General features: G+C 39.3%; 2 protein-coding genes across 4 annotated transcripts in view; one reads left to right on the plus strand and one right to left on the minus strand.

Annotated features, from left to right (window-relative positions):
• LOC141826101 (uncharacterized) overlaps nucleotides 1-11,233 on the minus strand; it is a 49,031-nt gene extending 37,798 nt beyond the window's left edge. The window contains exons 1-4 of the mRNA XM_074713357.1: nucleotides 11,114-11,233; nucleotides 10,862-11,035; nucleotides 7,506-7,601; nucleotides 4,988-5,057 (exon numbers count right to left, since the gene is read on the minus strand). Of these exons, the coding sequence (XP_074569458.1) occupies nucleotides 4,988-5,057; nucleotides 7,506-7,601; nucleotides 10,862-11,035; nucleotides 11,114-11,233 (460 nt within the window). The remainder of the gene's footprint in view (nucleotides 1-4,987; nucleotides 5,058-7,505; nucleotides 7,602-10,861; nucleotides 11,036-11,113) is intronic.
• Nucleotides 11,234-14,309: 3,076 nt separating this feature from the next.
• On the plus strand, nucleotides 14,310-16,342 carry LOC141828388 (ACT domain-containing protein ACR8-like). 3 transcript variants are annotated; one of them, XM_074715825.1, is made up of 4 exons: nucleotides 14,310-14,453; nucleotides 14,531-15,326; nucleotides 15,413-15,517; nucleotides 15,598-16,342. In XM_074715825.1, the coding sequence occupies exons 2-4, from the start codon at nucleotides 14,685-14,687 to the stop codon at nucleotides 15,970-15,972; spliced, it is 1,122 nt and encodes a 373-aa protein (XP_074571926.1). In that variant the 5' UTR covers nucleotides 14,310-14,453; nucleotides 14,531-14,684; the 3' UTR covers nucleotides 15,973-16,342. The 3 variants fall into 3 exon arrangements, with proteins under 3 accessions (XP_074571926.1, XP_074571918.1, XP_074571932.1); XM_074715817.1 differs by having other exon boundaries at nucleotides 14,310-14,447; XM_074715831.1 differs by having other exon boundaries at nucleotides 14,387-14,447; nucleotides 14,521-15,326.
• The last annotated feature ends 2,654 nt before the right edge of the window (nucleotides 16,343-18,996 follow it).

The raw sequence follows: 18,996 nt of genomic DNA on the forward strand, positions 1-18,996 counted from the left end.
GTGTGAGTTGGGCTGGCTCAGTCATATATTTGTTAGGTTTAGTAGAGTTTTGTGTTGTCTATGTTATTTAAACCCTCTAATCCTTTTGTAGTTGAACCGCCCCTCCCCATTTCCTCCTCTTCACTTCACGCCTATCTCCTCCCAAGTGGAGTTGTATCATGACCGATCTGCTAGACGACCATTCATCCAGTAAGTGGAAGTCATTGATCCTTCCACTGGCAACCCAAGCTCTATCTCTCTCTCCTGTTCTCTCGATCTCTGTCATGTCTCTCTTTCTCAAAAAGCAGTCGGCAATCAAATGCAGCTATAGCAGCATCCAATCCTCCGACAGGCAGTGAGCAGATCCTCTCCTTTTTTCGTCTCTTTCATGTCTATCTCTTGATCGGTGAGCAACCAAATTCCATCACCTTGGGTGAGTAGTCCTTAGGCTTCTTAGTTGCATTTTGGATGGATCTTGACATCTCCTTGATTCTTGTTTCCATCAGTCAAAACTACTATTTGTTCTTGTGTGGAGTCGGTCCTTGTTATAGTCATCCAACACCCAAGTTGGTGAGAGCCCTTCCCAAATCCTTCTTTTTTTTGGCTTGAAAGTTAAAGTTCATGCTTAAATTTCAGCAGTGATCCTTCTTTCTCAGATTTAAATTTATTTGAGCTTGGAAATCTTGGATGCTTACTTTGGAATCTAGAGAGGGCGTAAGAGTGGTCACTTGCTTTTAATTATTGTCTTTGTATTAATTGGATTGCTATAATTGGTATAATTTCGTGGGAATAGATCCTTTGCTTAATGTTTTTGTATATTGGATCTTTCGATTCTAATTGCTCCATTTGATGCATGTTGGCATCTAGTTTAGTTAATTTAAGGAGTTTAGGGATTGTTTGTTGGTGGTGGTAGACAGATTAAGATTGGATCTAATGGCCTTCAATATTGGTAGACCTCTAGATTGTGTCGGTAATGTGTTTAGTAGCATCTTGAGCTCTTTTCTAAATTGTGTTTACAGTTGATCTTTTTAGAGATTCATCTAACAAGAGCACATCGATCTCTTTTGGTTTATTTCCTCAATGTATATTAGGTGGGTAACTCCTCTCTTTGGTTTCCTGTTAAACTTTCCCCCATGTATGAAACTGAAAGTTGAATCATTTAAATTGTGATTATAATTCCACTTGTTCATGCTTTTCAAATGGGTAAAAAATGGTATATAAATGTTGAAATGGTTGGTATTAAAGTTAACTGATAATATACAATATTGGGCATCTTTAAAAGGTTAAATTTCTCTATTCTTCATTTGTATAGATGCTTTAAAATGGAATATCATGTGGGATCGTATTTGAGGTAATATCTTATGCTCATTTTATTTTTCTAGTTGATGTTTACCGTTGCATACTGCTCTACCTCTAACTAAAGTTTGGCACAATATCAAATGAAACATGCATTATTGTGGGACAATTTGAACATGGAACTTATCAAACAAAACATTGCTTATTCTAGAGTAAAATTAACATATGGTGACTTAGGTTAGCCCCTTATTGTAATAAAGCAACAAAATGTGAAATTTCTTTAATTGTGTACCCTTAAAAGTGAAATAACACTTGAATATGAAATCCCTAAAGTGATTAAGTGGTTCGTATAAAAATGAAACAAATGCTAAAAAGTGTGGCCTTCAACCCTAGAGTTTATGTCCAGGCAAGTCCAGCCTATATTGCATGTTTTGCACATGTTATTATTATATGGTATGCTATATTGCTATTTATCACCGGCAAAGACATCAGACCATGTATCATCTGATACTACTCATACTCTATGGATAGGATTCAGTGATTCACTTTCTTAGTACGCTTATTTATTGTAAACAATGTGAAGATGAATAAATATGAATATAAATGTGATTATTAACTGGTGACATAAAGATTGAAAGTTATGTGCTTTATTGAAATTGTATGCTAAAATGTGAATTTATTTATCTTTGAATTAGATTATAATTTCATACACATCTCTTCTTCTGAAGGGAAGCATTGGCACAAAGATAAAGTTGTTGTATGACCTTGTGGTCAAAAATTCGAATCGTAGAAACAGCCTCTTGCATAGCAAGGGTGTGCTCACTTGAAATTGTATGCTAAAATGTGAATTTATTGATCTTTGAATTAGATTATAATTTCATACATATCTCTTCTTCTGAAGGGAAATCTTGGCACAACAGTAAAGTTGTTGTATAACCTTGTGGTCAAAGATTCGAATCGCGAAAACAATCTCTTGCATTGCAAGGGCAAGGCTGTATACAATAGATCCAATGTAGTCTGATTCTTCCCCGGAATCCTAATTGGCAGAGAATTTTGTACCCTGGATTGCCCATTTTATCTCTTCTTCTGGTTACAAACCTAGCAACACTGTGCTTTCTCTATCTTTTTTTACGCTAATTTTTTAGGTTGGGCCAGCAATTTAAGATCTATTTCAGCTAGAGATGAAGTCAATTTTATCAAATAACAATTTTGCTAATTTACATTCCTTTTAGCATTTTTCTTACTCGCAGCTTAGCGTACTTTATTTTACAAAAACAATACTTTCTTTACAGCTTTTTCCCTTCTTTTTATGATATGTAATTGCTTACACTTTGAAAACATATCTTGTTACCTTGACGAATGAATAAAACACATACTTGCTTTATAGTCATATGATATCTATCTATTTTACATTATTTATTGTTATCGTGGTTATGGATATTTCTTTCTAACAAATTGTCACTAGGAAGGAGTATCCTTCGATGTGGAAGCATACTCCAGGTCATGACAGTAAACATATATATACATTTCTGCTTTTAAACAAGGTAGTTGAAACCTAAGAGTAAGGTGCAACTTCAATCAACAACAACAACAATAAAACGTAGGAGCATAACAAGAGTAATATTCTGAGATCCATTGAATCTACTCATCAGAAGATAAAGGAAAGAAGATACAGAAATAACAAGAGTAATTACAGTACTTCTAATGTTAGCAGTGAGAATACATAAAAGTGTCGCATTCAAACAGGTGGAACTAGGGTTCCAAATCAACTAAGAGGAGAAATACTGGGAGAGAATGTCACAAAAGACCATGGTTCAAAATTTCAAACCGTGCCGAGATTTCGATCCCGAACTGGAACGATACAATTTCGATATCGTATCATTAGGAGTAAGCAAAAGTTCAATTAAACGGTACAAACCGACTGAATTTAAAAATTCGGTTTGATTATTTTGAAATTTTATTTTTTTCTAAAAAAATCAATTAATTCAATTCGGGTTCGATTTTAAATTTTCTTATTCAATTAAACTGAATTAATCAAAATAAAAAAATAATTTATAAATTTCTAAGTAAGTGAATTTATAAATCCCTAATTAATTGGTAAATCTCCTATAATACTTTTAAAAAATAAGTTATTTTGATCAATTCAATTTTTGACCAAATTAGCCGATATTTTATCGGTTCGGTTTGTTCGATTTTTATTTAAAAATTCGATCGGTTCGGTTAGTTCGAAAAAATTCGGTTCAGTTCGATTTTGGTTAATTCGGTTCGGTTCGATTTTAACCGAATACTCACCCCTACGTACCGTACCGTGCCGATATAATTTTAGTATTTTTAAATAATAAAATATATTAATTCAAAATTAAAAATTTAATCTAAGTATTTAAAAATATAAAAAAATTAATAGGGTAATTTTATTAGGCTTTAATTAAACCTATTTAAATTATCTCAATCATAGCTAGAAGTTGATTGAAATTACTAACCTAAAATTTTTTAATTAAATCCTCAAAACCTACGCTCTGCTATTCCGCCCACACGACCCGCGCGACAAATCCGAATGCGTCGTCGGGACCACGAGTCGCATCCGACCATGTCGTCGGGCTTAGGCGACATGTCCTGGCCTGTGCGACGCGTCCAGACTCATCGTCGGGCCCAGGCGATGGTGTTTCACCTATGCTGATCCGCTGGCGGAATAGAATTTTTCATATGTTTCGTCTAAACGGCTCGAGATTTCAATCCGTGCAAAAGGCAAAAGTAAAAGTCACACCAATTCTTTAAAAAAAGAGAGAGATGTTGGAAAAAGAGATAACTGATTACCCCCTTTTAAATCCTACAAGCAATAAAAATGATGGATGACAAGAGAAATACTCTCTCAAATAGAAATGCAACAATCCTTTGCTAAAATCGAGGAGAATGGATAATTTCCTCCGTTTTCCTTTTTCAAAAGGATCTTTTTATAAATGAGACCATTTTTCTCATAAAGAATTTGCAATGTTTCCTCAATGATGTTGTTTTAAACCTGCCATTATTTTTGCTCTCTATTTCCTTTTTCTTAAAATCCTTGGTTTTGGTATTCAGATTATCACAAATCTAAGCTTGAACCAGAATTTTGACCACGCTAGTGCATCAAGGTGACAACCTCCCTGCCCCTCAAATAGGAAACCTAGAAAATAAACTCTAGAAATCACCTGCTCTAATACCAAGTGACAAGTAATGGTTATTCAATCAAAATAGGACAACTTATAATAAATATATATGTGGGGTCATGACAATGATAACGAATCAATACATCAATCATCTGAGACCCAAACTATGTATTTTAATTTTCAACACATGTAAAGTTTTAGAATCGCCTCCAAGTAATGCCTATGCAACAAATACCATCAAACCCATTATAAAAAAACCACTTCCGACAGCCTTTAGAAAATTATACTTTTTTCATACATAAGGGCAAATCAAACTATGGCTAATTATATCAATAAATATAGGACCATAACAATGATAACTAATGAAGATGTAATTCACCTACGAGTGTTGGGACATGAGAAGTTCCTACAACCTTTTTACATAAGGACATGATGTGCATGATCAGATAATAAAGTTATCCGGCCAAAGTTTACTATTAAATGACTAAAATAGAGAAGAAACAGTATTCAAATATGGAAAGGAAAAAAAAAACAAGAGTTCAATGGGAGTAAATCAGGCATCGACTTACAGGCATTGAAAAAGATTCTTCTGACGCATTGTAACAAACATTGTCGCTCAAGAAAATATTGAAACAAAATCTTCAAGAGCAAAACCATCTTAATGTCAGCATTAAATAAAGAAATAAAAAGTAAATTAATAGTGGAATAAACTCTACCAGCAATAACTGCTAAATAACAGGAAAAGTATTGGCATTAATTGACTAAATGCAATATTCAGAATATTCAAGTGTCTGTATTGCCCGCTGGCATTAATTGGCCATCAATGAAATATCAGACATAGTGTATGATTCCGTGGAGGACAAAATGAATTAGCATTTCCTTCCTAGCATCCACATGTGAGTGAAAACAAAAAGTTACATTCGGCATAGAACTTTTAAAAGGGTGAATCTGCATAGAATACACTCACAAACTTACAGCAGAAAGGTTTTTTCCATGATTCTACAATTTACACTAGGCACACAGGTGAGGACCTAGGAACCAATATTCACATTCATGCAAAAACAGATTATTTAGAACTATTGTTGAACTACACAATACTTCAAAAGATCTCAATGCAACTAGGTTGTTGTTCACCTTAGTCAATTGGTTATGGGATAAACTACAAGTTCAACACCATTTCAAAATATTCTGACAGTGGAAGCCAATAAAAGTTATAATGTAGAAAGAAATTGTCTCATTTTTCACATTAAGTTTCATTTTTCTAGGTTACTACTTTGCAATAAACATGAGTTTTATGATGAAAATAGGCTCATTGAGAAAGGTTAATTGCTAAATTGCATAGGCATCACAAACCAAGTTACTAGAGAATTCATAGGAAAACTAGTGCAGGATAAAAAAATTTAATGGAACTTGTTGAAAATTAAATGATTTTCAATTTAATAAAGCATTTACAATCCTAACCCGCCACAATATTTTTTACAATACATTATAGGTTTGATATTAAAATCCAGCAAAACCAGGTCAGCCACAGTTTATTTGTATCAGAATCTACAGTTTTTTAAACTATGATGCATGGTTGATGTTTACATCACCAGAACAAACATGTATGTTTTTGCTTAGTCACGATTAAGAAGTGGCCTATGTGACCACTTAGGTGTTTTTAGACAAGAGACTGCCTCAAAAAGGCAACCTGCAGTATTTTTAGTTATACAAAATAGTGGACCATCTACATAGTAGGGGAAAAAAGATCTGGTTCATTTGATGACAAGGAATCTATGAGAACTTTTTGATGATCTTTCTCCTCCTAGAGATGACTAATTTGAGTGAGTAAGAAACACTAGATTAAGTTTTGATATGAGCATGTAACTTATAAAGTGGTAAACAATTTTGCAAATGATAAGACACTTTAGATATTAGTCATATCATTACTTACAAATATGGCCAACTCTACATATTAGTTTATGAATTAGATGGAAAATTGTGCAATTATGAATTAGATGTTTTACATTGTTGACAAACCCTAGTGCAATTATGAATTAGATGGAAAATTAACTAATATACCTATTAGATAATATTTAGACATTTTTCTCATTACAAACTATTTTTTAATATTAACCTCATATGCCCCCACATACTTTCATATGCATTATGGAATGGGCCGATTGCATATTGCATGCATACACTTCTTGAGACGTGGTATGACCATTAGTTTATATTGTTGTTTTAACATTTTCATATTTCTATTGGAGTTTAGCATCAACAATCATGTTAAAATGCATTGATTAAGTAAGATCAAAATCTGAGACACCACAACTAGTATAATAATCAAGTTACCCATTTAGATTTGTGTCAACAGCATACAAATTGGTTGTGTTTGCATTTAATTATTTGACATTATTGCTTGTTGTGTCATGTCAATGTAATACTAATCATGTGGATCACAAGAAAAACAATCATCATAGTCTGTATGCAATAGTCTTTAATTATTTGACATTCCAAATAAACCATTGCAGCATAGTATCAGTTTAATAGATTCCTACGACAAATTGATTGCTACAAGATAAAGGAGAAAGAAATCAAGAAGAGTATTGTCTTGTTGCATTACTATTCTACGTCATCTAGACTTGTAACTATGTCCTTATTTTGATAGATAGAGCAAGACTTTTAGGATGAGAAGGCCAAGACAACATCCACTATCAAACCAGTCAATGCCAAACTTAAAACCCACCTTGTATGTCAGTAATGATAGCTGAATCAATCTAACCAAGTGTCAGAATAACATCAGTGATGGATCAAAAACATTGAAGCCTAATTACAGCTAGCAAGAGAATACTAATCTGTAGGATTAAGCTAAGAATGAGTTAAAGCTAATAAAAGAATATATTGAAATAAGGTATCAAACAAAGAGTGGCTTGATTGCAACAAATATGAGTGGAGTTACTCATGACGCATCATGCCTGACATTGTTCAGCTAGTGAACAAACTAGGTGAAGAGTGCAAATCTAGAAAAGACAAATTCACAAGATAAGTGCATCGACAATTATGGGACCTTGACCACAAACAAATGGAAAGAAGAATATTACTTACAGAATGTAAAAATTCTTTATCTTCACCATCAACAGTTGAATCACTGATCCTGGGGTATCGGTGAACAAGGATGTATGACTGCACTTCATTTAAACACTAAAAGACCACATGAAATTGCTTCAGAATCTGTATGCTAAGTAGTAAATTTTCAAAAATCTAAAAGGATAGTATGTTATAATATGATAATTTACAAATGTTCAGTTAAATTTTTCATTCCTCCACAAAAATTTGTGATTTTAATGGATAATACAAAGATAAATTTATGGAACAGAATTAGTAAATTTTCATACTAATATAACTATTTCAAAAGCAAAGAATTCAGTGTCACCAGAGTTCAAAATACAAATGGCTTGATAAGAAGAAATGCACACAACTTAGAAAGAGACTAGGTAATGTGGTAGGCCATATGATATTGATGGAAACCTTCCCAGTATGATCTTAATGTAAAAAAATATGCCTACAAGATAAGCATTATTTATATATCCTTATTTAAAAGCATTTTAAGAGGATGATACAACACTAAGAATCTTTTCAGATTCAAGTTACAGTGCTCAACATTGAGGATGAGTGGTTTTTTTCTCAAATGCCAACAAAAAGATTGTATTAATCATGAATTCATTGAATGCATTAGACAACAGAAATCGGTTTTGTCTATCTGTGTAGATAGAAATCATTCAATAGATGAGGGCATCATGTTGATGGACCAACTCAACTGAATCACAGAAACTAACCTGAGATTTTTGACATGCGAGAATAAAAGACACAGAAAGACATCCAAAACTACAGAAGAACTGATCACCATTTAATAGGACAATCCATAGATACATTGTCTTGTTGATGGGATTAATATCTAATGAATAGTCATCTATCTAAAAAAACAATTATGGGGCCATAATATGTCTAATAAATAGACTTCATTAAGAACCTCATGAATATCCCAAAAAAACAACTATGGGATGAATGTATTATGAATAGTTTTCTAATGAGTGTCTAGATTTAACAACCTCTTCAATCATAGACTTCATTAAGAACGAAATATTGACAGCTACAGCAGTCTGTAAGCAAATATTTGAGTAAGTTTTGCTGGCAATCCATAATATGTGGCTTCCAAAGAAAGGAGCTCATGTCCAACATTGACTCCTGGAGAGTGGAAACTAGTCTTCACCCCCAAGAACTAGAAGGGAGAAAACAAAAGAAACTCAGAAGTAATATTTTAGTAAAATAGACCTATTAAATTTTCAACTAATTACCAGAAACGAAGTTTCACCAAAAACAGACCCAACAAGGGTATAATGGTGAAGTGCTAGGAATGTACTTTTGGAGTACTCTGTGGCAAGCAACTTAATTAAATATGCAAAAATTTCTTATTAAATGCAGAATGTTTGTACTGATATCATATATCAGTTTTGAACACCTCATATGATACAATAAACCTACATCACGAACAGTGTCACAGAATTGCTGCAAATGCAACTTATATAGTACAACATGTTTTGTGAAGCCTATGATTTAAGCAACCACCAAAGATGTATTACACCATTCATTAGGGGAAAAAACAAGTTTCTTATGAGACATGCGATGTAATATACAACACGAAGAAAAAATCCAATGGAAAAATTGTGAAACAAATCAAAAATCAAAAGCACAGGATAAACATATCCGGAATCAGCCCTCTGCACGTTTGGTAACGCGGTATCTGCTAAAGGATTTGTCTAGATGTGATACATCGAATACTAAATCACCCAAAGTTTGACTTCAATTTTTACTTGGTTAGTCATTTTTCGAACGATGGACTCAACTTCTGATTAACTAAACGTATGGTGCTACCTCGAGTGATGGTGACAGTATTAGGATGAGAATGGAAGGAGTGGGGAGGAAGCAAGCAAAATACCATGTATTCGCTAACTCGAAGAGCGTCTTTTCTCAGTTCAGGCTTCACAAGGAGCCGATGTGAACCGACAGCTAGTTCCGGAGAGTCTAGAGCGAGTCTGGATGTTTGATCCGGGGGTTTGAAATACGCAATTGAATTCAAGAACCAGGCGCGGTGCCGCTTGAGATTCTCCACCTGAAGGAAGCCAAGATCATAAGTCCGGTATTTCGAAATCCGAGCGGAAAAAAAGGCGGGAGGGATGCATATGACTACCAGGTGGTCGGGGGGGTCCTTGGAAGGAGGGACCTTGTCGAGCTCGCCGAAGAGTCCAACGAAGGAGTCCCACCAAAGAGACTCATCCACATGCTTCGGGGAAGCAGCGGCGCTCGCCATTGCTTTGCCGGCAAGGCGGTCTGCTTCCCTGGTTGAATCCCTTCGTTAAACCCTAGCGCAGCAAACGAAGGCCGCTTCTCCACTTCGCCTTCTGGAAAGGGCGGAAACAAGAACGCGGACCCTCTTTCGAAATGAATTTTACCTTGTGCAGGCTCTTTATGTTGTTCCACATAAAAGCATTTAAGCAGTGCAGCCTCAGAAATTGAGAAAATCTCGTTTTGATCCCAAACTTTCATTTTACCCCCGGCATTTCAGATTTTTTGTTTACTCGGAAGCTTTGTTGACCGTTACATTTGAAAATAAGTTCCCGTGAAATAGAGCGACGAATCCGTGGGGGAAAAAATCAATATCCGTCAAATGTATTTATTATAAAAAAAATGATAAATCTCAGTTAGTCCCATTGACTCTTTTTGAGGTGATCGGCTCGGTCTCACGAAGGTTTCCCACTGGCCACCAGAGTAAATCGAGAATTGCACGCAATGAGTCCAGACGCCCAGCATCCTTTTAATTGCGCTCTCCACTTAAAGAAAAAATCAAATGTCTTTATTGCTGCATGCTTCAGGGGCTAATATACTTCTTGACAATTGATATTGTTACTGTTGAGTTTGTCTCGTGGACATGTCATCAACCACACAGCACCAAGGTTGATATTGTGAGAAAGAAGAAGAGAATGAGCTCCGGGGCCTATAAACACTAACACAATAAAAAGGAAGACCAGGGGTGTATCTGACTTGACTACTCCGATACTCAAGTCAGTCACTGAAAAAATAAGAATAAACTTGAAAGAAGAAGTTGATACATTGAGAACATGTGCGTTCATCAGCATTATTTAGCATTGATTTGGCCACATTTCATGAGCATAACATAGGATATTGCACTCTATTTGGCGGTTTATGCTTTTGCCTCTTTAATTATTCTGTTCTTCTTGGATACATGTCTTTGTGTGATGTTTTATCTTCAATTTTTACTTGGTTAGACAATTTTCGAACGATGGACTCAACTTCTGATTAACTAAACGTATGGTGCTACCTCGAGTGATAGTGACAGTATTAGGATGAGAATGGAAGGAGTGGGGAGGAAGCAAGCAAAATACCATGTATTCGCTAACTCGAAGAGCGTCTTTTCTCAGTTCAGACTTCACAAGGAGCCGATGTGAACCGACAGCTAGTTCCGGAGAGTCTAGAGCGAGTCTGGATGTTTGATCCGGGGGTTTGAAATACGCAATTGAATTCAAAAACCAGGCGCGGTGCCGCTTGAGATTCTCCACCTGAAGGAAGCCAAGATCATAAGTCCGGTATTTCGAAATCCGAGCGGAAAAAAAGGCGGGAGGGATGCATATGACTACCAGGTGGTCGGGGGGGTCCTTGGAAGGAGGGACCTTGTCGAGCTCGCCGAAGAGTCCAACGAAGGAGTCCCACCAAAGAGACTCATCCACATGCTTCGGGGAAGCAGCGGCGCTCGCCATTGCTTTGCCGGCAAGGCGGTCTGCTTCCCTGGTTGAATCCCTTCGTTAAACCCTAGCGCAGCAAACGAAGGCCGCTTCTCCACTTCGCCTTCTGGAAAGGGCGGAAACAAGAACGCGGACCCTCTTTCGAAATGAATTTTACCTTACTGTGCAGGCTCTTTATGTCGTTCCACATAAAAGCATTTAAGCAGTGCAGCCTCAGAAATTGAGAAAATCTCGTTTTGATCCCAAACTTTCATTTTACCCCCGGCATTTCAGATTTTTTGTTTACTCGGAAGCTTTGTTGACCGTTACATTTGAAAATAAGTTCCCGTGAAATAAAGCAACGAATCCGTGGGGGAAAAAATCAATATCCGTCAAATGTATTTAATATAAAAAAAATGATAAATCTCAGTTAGTCCCATTGACTATTTCTAAGGTGATCAGCTCGGTCTCACGAAGGTTTCCTACTGGCCACCAGAGTAAATCGAGAATTGCACGCAATAAGCTCAGACGCCCAGCATCCTTTTAATTGCGCTCCATTTAGAGGAAAAATCAAATGTCTTTATTGCTGCATGCTTCAGGGGCTAATATACTTCTTGACAATTGATATTGTTACTGTTGAGTTTGTCTCGTGGACATGTCATCAACCACACAGCACCAAGGTTGATATCGTGAGAAAGAAGAAGAGAATGAGCTCCGAGGCCTATAAACACTAACACAATAAAAAAGGAAGACCAGGGGTGTATCTGACTTGACTACTCCGATATTCAAGTCAGTCACTGAAAGAATAAGAATAAACTTGAAAGAAGAAGCGAGTCGAATATTGTAGGATTGCATACCTATACACGCAGAATAAGGAGATTATATAGACGGAGGAGAGAGAATTATACCAACTTGTCTGATCGTTAATTATGGAGAATATCTACGCAATGAGATTTTGTCAGAGGAGAAATATTTTATTAATTAAGGAGAATATTTCGCAGTGAGATTTTGTCAAAAGAAATGTCCTGTCAGATTGTAAAAAAAACCTTGTCGCGATCATTACGGTATGAAATGTCTTCTCATTGTCATAATATAAATCGCATCATTAGGCATGATAAGAGGGGCAGTTTGTCATGGCCCATAACTTCTTGGTGGCGGTGATGTGATTGACTGAAAGATTTGACTGACTAAGAGAATGATTTGAATATAAGAGTGTCGTGCTTAGTGAGTCGGGAGTAGGACTTTGATCTCGCACTGGATACTTGGTTCAAACAGGACAAGGAAGCTGAATTGGAAGTTATAGGTAGACCGTGGACATCAGAGTTTGAAGTAGGGTGGATCAGGGGCGAATCCAAATAGATGGGTGATTGGCCGAGTAAATAGGTGAGTGACGAGTGACTGGATAGGGATCTTGAGTAAGTGGAGTGAGTCGGATTGGTAGAGTCCAGTCAACCCAGGGTCAAGTCAACTTTGATGATCAAGCTTCTCTCATTTTGTCCAATGTGTCCTGACAAATCACACTCTCTGTCTAACGTGTTTCAACCTGAAATTGATTTTTACAGACCGAATCATAACACCCATAACAGATGTTCTCTTAGTAGCTTGGCGCGTAGACTACGAGCATTCAGGCGATGGATTTGTCGAAGCCAGTCTTCGAGCACGCACGATGCCTAATTAGCAAGTCACTTCGGCAGGGCGCCCTTGCCCCCGAGTCCAACAGCTAGCACTGAAAGTTTCAGAGTCGTTTCAGCATGGTTTTCGCAGCGTTTGCCGAAATAAGCCCAGGAAGGCATTGAAACGGTAAGGCTGCGTTAACTGCAGCAATAAAGCATCCACTTAACCGAGGGGAGGTACAGAAAGCTAAAACGATGGATGCCGGTCCATGCCCAGGGCAGGGCAGGGCACGGCTGTGCTTTAATCATCTTGCACCAGAAGACGTTGGGGGTTAGTGGTACATAGCTAGTATCCTCGAAGATGGAAGAGTTCCACAATTGTCTGCGTGCATTAAAGCGCTAAGGCAGGGCAATGATTACACTCTGTTTTGCTTTATCCAAAAGCAGTGCGGAAGAATTTAAGGAAGGCTGTTCCTGACGAATCGTAACATGATTGTTGATGGCTGTGTGATGCACAACGTGCTAATTTTTTGCTGACCTACTTTGCCCAACAAATTCAGTTGGTTTGTTACATGCCAGCATTGTTTGGTTTTCAGATTACCGCAGAGGGTTAGGTCCAAATTAATAATGTGTTAGGTCAACCACTGCTGTCGATCAAGTAAAGCACCAGCATTTGATGTTCTATTTCAGCTTAATCTTTGAATAATTGCCATAGACGAAGTATTTCACAGAGTCAACGGAAGAATGTTTCCGGCCATCGTTTGGAGGATCCAAGGAGGTGGACGACATGCCAGTATTTGAAATGGTTTCTTGGTGCAGCGAAAGAAAAGTTGGCAGTGCTGAAAACTGCAGCGGTGTCGTCGTCTTTATTGCGACATCAATTTATTCCACAAGGTCCATGACTCACGTACGTTGCAACCTTCAGCAAGTTATTAGAAAAGGCTGCAGCCAACTTCTCTCTAAAACATAAAAAATGCATATATACTGTCAATACTTCTCAACTGGTATATCGTGCGTTCAATGGCGTATGGCGTTAGTTAGTCTTACCATACTTAAAATCTAATTGATTCGATCAATGGATTCTCGAGAAATCTGGATCCCATGTTTAAAACATGGACACGAAGGATATGGCAGTTGCCGTGGGAGATCCACCGCTAGATCCTGCCGCACGGAACGCACGTAGCGAGACCCTGGGCCACACGTGCTGCTCTCCTATTTGGTCGGGATGGCAGGATAGGGCAGACCGGCCAGAACGAGGAGGTTAGTTGGTTGGTTAGTTAATGAGATGGTCGCACACACCACAATGCGCATCGCGAAGCAGAAGGCAGGTTGGCATGATAATAACGTAGGGCGCACGGAAGGAAGACGACCCCTTGCGTCGTCGGCTCCCTGCCCCCACGTGTGCGGAGGACTCTCTCGCCGTCTTTACCAACGTGTAAATTGCACGTGGTTTGTTGGAGAAGCAAAGGTGGCAGGTGGCCTCTTAGATTGGCCGACGGAGTCTTTCAGTCTTCTCTCGCAGTTTTTAAATACGCGAAGGAAGGGCGAGGAAGAGGAGCAGAGGAGGAGGCAGGTGGAGGTCACTAGCCTGCCATGGAGGAGTACGACAAATTCATCATTCGTATGAACACTCCCCGGTAAGAGTAAGAATGTTTTCTTCCTTTTGCTCTGTTTTGGAGTATAGGGCGCTAGCTAGCTTGCTGAATTCAGGGCGGCGCAGGGTGGTGGTGGACAATGCGGTGTGCGCCACCGCGACGGTGGTGAAGGTTGACAGCGCTCGGGAGCGTGGCGTGCTTTTGGAGGCCATCCGTGTGCTCGCCGATCTCGATCTGGTCATCGGAAAGGCCTACATCTCCTCCGACGGCCGCTGGTTCATGAACGTCTTCCACGTCACTGATCGCCACGGTCGCAAGCTTGCCGACTGCCCCCTGGCCTCCAAACTCGAGCTCTCCCTTTGCGCTGATGCCGAGGATAACGGCAATGATGTCCCGGTCGAGGTAGCTGGAGGCGAGATGTGTGGCGCCACCGAGCTGGCGCTCGCGGGCGACGACCGCCCGGGGCTTCTCTCCGAGATTTTCGCCGTGCTTCGCGATGCCGAGTGCGACGTCGTGGCGGCCAAGGTGTGGACGCACAACGGCCGCGTCGCGTGTCTTATTTCTGTGGTCTTCGGAAGCGCCAACGACCCTCACCGCATCGTGGCGCGGCTACGGAGCGTGCTGATAGGCGACCACGGTGAGAGGGTCACCGCCGGCGTGGGACCGCCTTCGACGGCTCACTCCGATCGCAGGATGCACCAGCTCATGTTCGATGACCGCGACTACGAGCGCGCCGGCTGCCGGGTCAAAACGCCGTTGGTGGTCTCTGTGCAGAACTGGGTAGACCGCGGGTACTCCGTCGTCAACGTCGAGTGCCGTGATCGAACGAAGCTTCTCTTCGACGTGGTCTGCACGCTGATCGACATGGAGTACGTCGTCTTCCACGGAACCGTCGACACCGACGGCATTCGAGCTCGCCAAGTAAAATTTCTGGCTCCAAGATCCAATTTTGCATCAAAAATCTGCGTAAAATCGTTCGTATTGCGCTGAATCCGTGAATTAATTAGGAATTTTACATAAGGCATTTGGACGGCACTCCGATCAGTTCGGAAACAGAGCGGCAGCGAGTGGTTCAATGTCTCCAAGCCGCCATCGAGCGCAGAGCATCAGAGGTACACTTTCCACTCTACCAGCACCATCCCAATCCAAAATCAAATTGTGAGCTGCAATTTGCCCCCTTTTCACGCCGCAGGGAGTGATGCTAGAGCTGCGGACGGCGGATCGCAAGGGCTTACTGGCGGACGTGACGCAAACCCTACGCGAGCACGGACTGTCGGTGACGAGGGCGGAAGTTAGCACCAAAGCCGGAGTAGCCACGAACTCGTTCTACGTCGCCGACCCGTCCGGCCGCGCCATAAGCCAGAGGACCGTCGACGCCATCACGGAGAAGGTCAACGTCGACAGCCTCAAGTTGAGCGACGAGCGCGGTCCGTGCTCGCTTCGCAAGTGTTCGCCGGCCGAGGAGGAGACAGCGGCGAACGGCGGCGGCGGAGTCGGACTCTTCCACCTGGGCAGCATCGTGATGAGGAACCTCTTCAACTTGGGACTGATTAGATCCTGCACCTAATGGGTCTGGTTGGACCGGACCGGACCGGACTTGACTTACAAAAGATGCATGCCCACACTACACAAGAATGTGGTAGTTGAAGAGGAACTTTTGGTGCCAGCTATTGCCATTGCCAAAGCTGCATCTAACTGCTTGACACGAAATTATTTATGCACGTAATATTATTTGTACAGAACAAAGACTATTTTACTGGTAGATGGTTGGTGAGTGACGTTTCACTTTCACCACAGAGAAAAGGTCACTTGATTTGCAAGCCAAACGGGCAGGGAGATGCATGAATGTGATCGATTGCAGTCACGTACCGAACATGCTTCCCTGGGTCAATATCTACGTCTACGGATGAGACATCGATGTTTTCAAACACGGAACAAAACAAGCTGGTCGACAGGCGGGGGCGTTTCTGGCTTGGCATCCAAAACGTTTGTACCTGATTCTGTCCCGATTTAATTATTGATCAATTTCTAAAAAAATATATATGGGTTGGCTTTGCGTCTAATTAGTCTTGGAGATGGATGATTTTCCCTTTTAATTCATCCATCAGATAAATTTAAAAACTTAAATGGCTCCTGACACGGTAGTCCAACTGAGACATTCCAGTAGTTCGACGGTAGTCCAACTGATATAGAGAAATTCACTGTGCCTTTACTGTTGTGTTAATTATACCTTGGGACTATGATATACTGTATTTAGCAAAGTGAGAAGTGAGCCATTAGATATTAAAGAGATTAGTGGATAATAAAAAACAAAAGTAGACATTGTCGTTAATTAGATAACACCATATAAATAATTGCATCCAGAGTGAGATCTAATGGACCATTTGTACATATTTTAGGTACTCTTGGTTGATTTAATTTAATTTATTTGATCTTCTTTTTATCGACAGGTGTGAGTCTTGACGAATGAAGCTATTGTATGTGTTGTTCAAAGGAAAAAAGATTAAGATTTCTAATTCGAGTGGAAGCATATTAATTAACTATGGGAACTCCAGAATTGACAAGCATTAGGGCGAACCTAATAATAACCATTATTTTAAGTGAAAGATCCATCGACATAATATTCATTGTTGCCAAGTGCAAGGTATATATAGGGATGGGTTTAAGAATTATAGGGATGAGTTTAAGAATTAGAGTTAGCGGGTTTGACCTACTTTGAGTTTGAGTGTGAAAGGAGTGGACTTTAGTGGATAAATTAAAGTAAAAAATCTACATAGATAATTTTTTTTTTTGCTCGATTAAAATTCAGATAATCCTAAGTAAGATCGGTCTACGATCGATTTAATTTAATAGAAATTATTTATCGAAAAGTTAGATATTTGAACAACATACATATTCAAGGAAGAGATATTATTACTCTTATCAGACGAAAAAAATTCACACTCAAATACCGTGCTTGGATTAAGCTTTGGGTGGTGATGGATCCAAGGAATGGTTGTCTTAGGCTATACCTAGTCTATTTTTTTATTATCCATATAAGCTTTGTTAAGTATTGAATTCTTTAATAAAATAAATAAATAAATAACTAAACAAATTATATTCATATAAAATGAAAGTGTTGAATTAAAATTAAATTGAGGTCCAACAAAATTCATTAAATAGGTGTAAAGATAAAAAATATATTAGTCCAAATTAAGATTGATTTAGATTTAATTTGATTGTTATGATCAAATCAAATTAAATTGATTTAAAATTTTAAATGAGTTTAAAAAAATTTAATAAAATCTTTTTTTTTTTATTTTTATTCTCTCCCACCACCGTAAGCATCCTTACTCTCATTGTCTCATATGTAAGTCTCCACATGCCTATCTTCTTCTTTTTCTTCTTTTTTTTCCTCTCTTTCCAACTATAGTTTTATTATTTTTTTCTTCCCCTTCTCCACAATTCTCATTCTTCCCTTCCACTTGTTATTTTATAGCCGACCAACAATAATCCTAGTCCTTTTCCCTTTCCAACTATAGCAATCTTTATTAAAATTTTTTAGTATCAACATTGATATGACGGATCTTTATTGGTCTGATATGACAAAATGAGTCAATAATTGATCCAAGTTAGCATCCGATCTGATAGGTCAACGGTCAAACCATGCTTTGACTGACCCAACAATGCTTCAATAACATGCGGCCCAAATAGTCTCATTCAGCCTGGCCCATCAGTCAATTCGGCTACTCAGTCTCAGCCACACTGCTCGGACTCAACTATTCGACCATATGCTCATACAGTCTCAGCCACATGCTCTGATAGCTTGGCCATTCAGTTATGCATCTCGACTACTCGCCCCCATGCTTAATCAGCTTATCTACATGCTCAATCAGTTCGACTGCTCAAATCTTGGCCATACAATCTCGACCACACAGCTCGGCCATCTAGATCACATGCTCCGACTATCTTGGCCGCTCAGTTATGCATCTCGGGCACTCAGACCCCATGCTTAGTCAGCTTGTCTACATGCTCAACCAGCTCAGCTGCTCAGTCTCAACCATGCAATCTTGACCACACAGCTCGACCATCTCGCCCACATGCTCTGATAGTTTGGCCCGCTTAGTTATGCATCTCGATCACTCGCCCCCATGCTTAGTCAACTCGGGCACATGCTCTGATAGTTCGGTCGCTCAGGTATATACCTCGCCCCCTCGTTTCTGAGTTCACCCTCAAATAGTCTGACCCATCTACTCGGCTTAGGTTCGATTTCTCTTTCAGCCGCGTTTGGTACTAGAAAATGTCCAAGCGTGTGAACTCTGCCCAAAGGATAGGGACGGTTACTATGTTTCCAAACCTGGTCCCCTAGATCTCCGCGCACTTGCACCGATAGCTGTCAGATGAGAATAATCAGCTCTGCCAAGCTGCTGGATGGTTAGAGATGGTGCCCTTAATGGCGTATTACCAACTCATTTGACAGCGGATCACATAATTTGCTTCCCTAAAACATTGCATAATCTGCTCCTCTGACAGAAGAAATGTTCCCTTTAGCTACTATATAAGCTCCGACAGGTATAAAGAACTCTTTCTCTCGAATCCTCTACACTTCATA

Source organism: Curcuma longa, chromosome 1 (assembly GCF_044706935.1).
Source record: "Curcuma longa cultivar G26 ecotype Majalengka, Jawa Barat chromosome 1, ITB_CL_G26_1.1, whole genome shotgun sequence".
NCBI lineage: Eukaryota > Viridiplantae > Streptophyta > Magnoliopsida > Zingiberales > Zingiberaceae > Curcuma > Curcuma longa.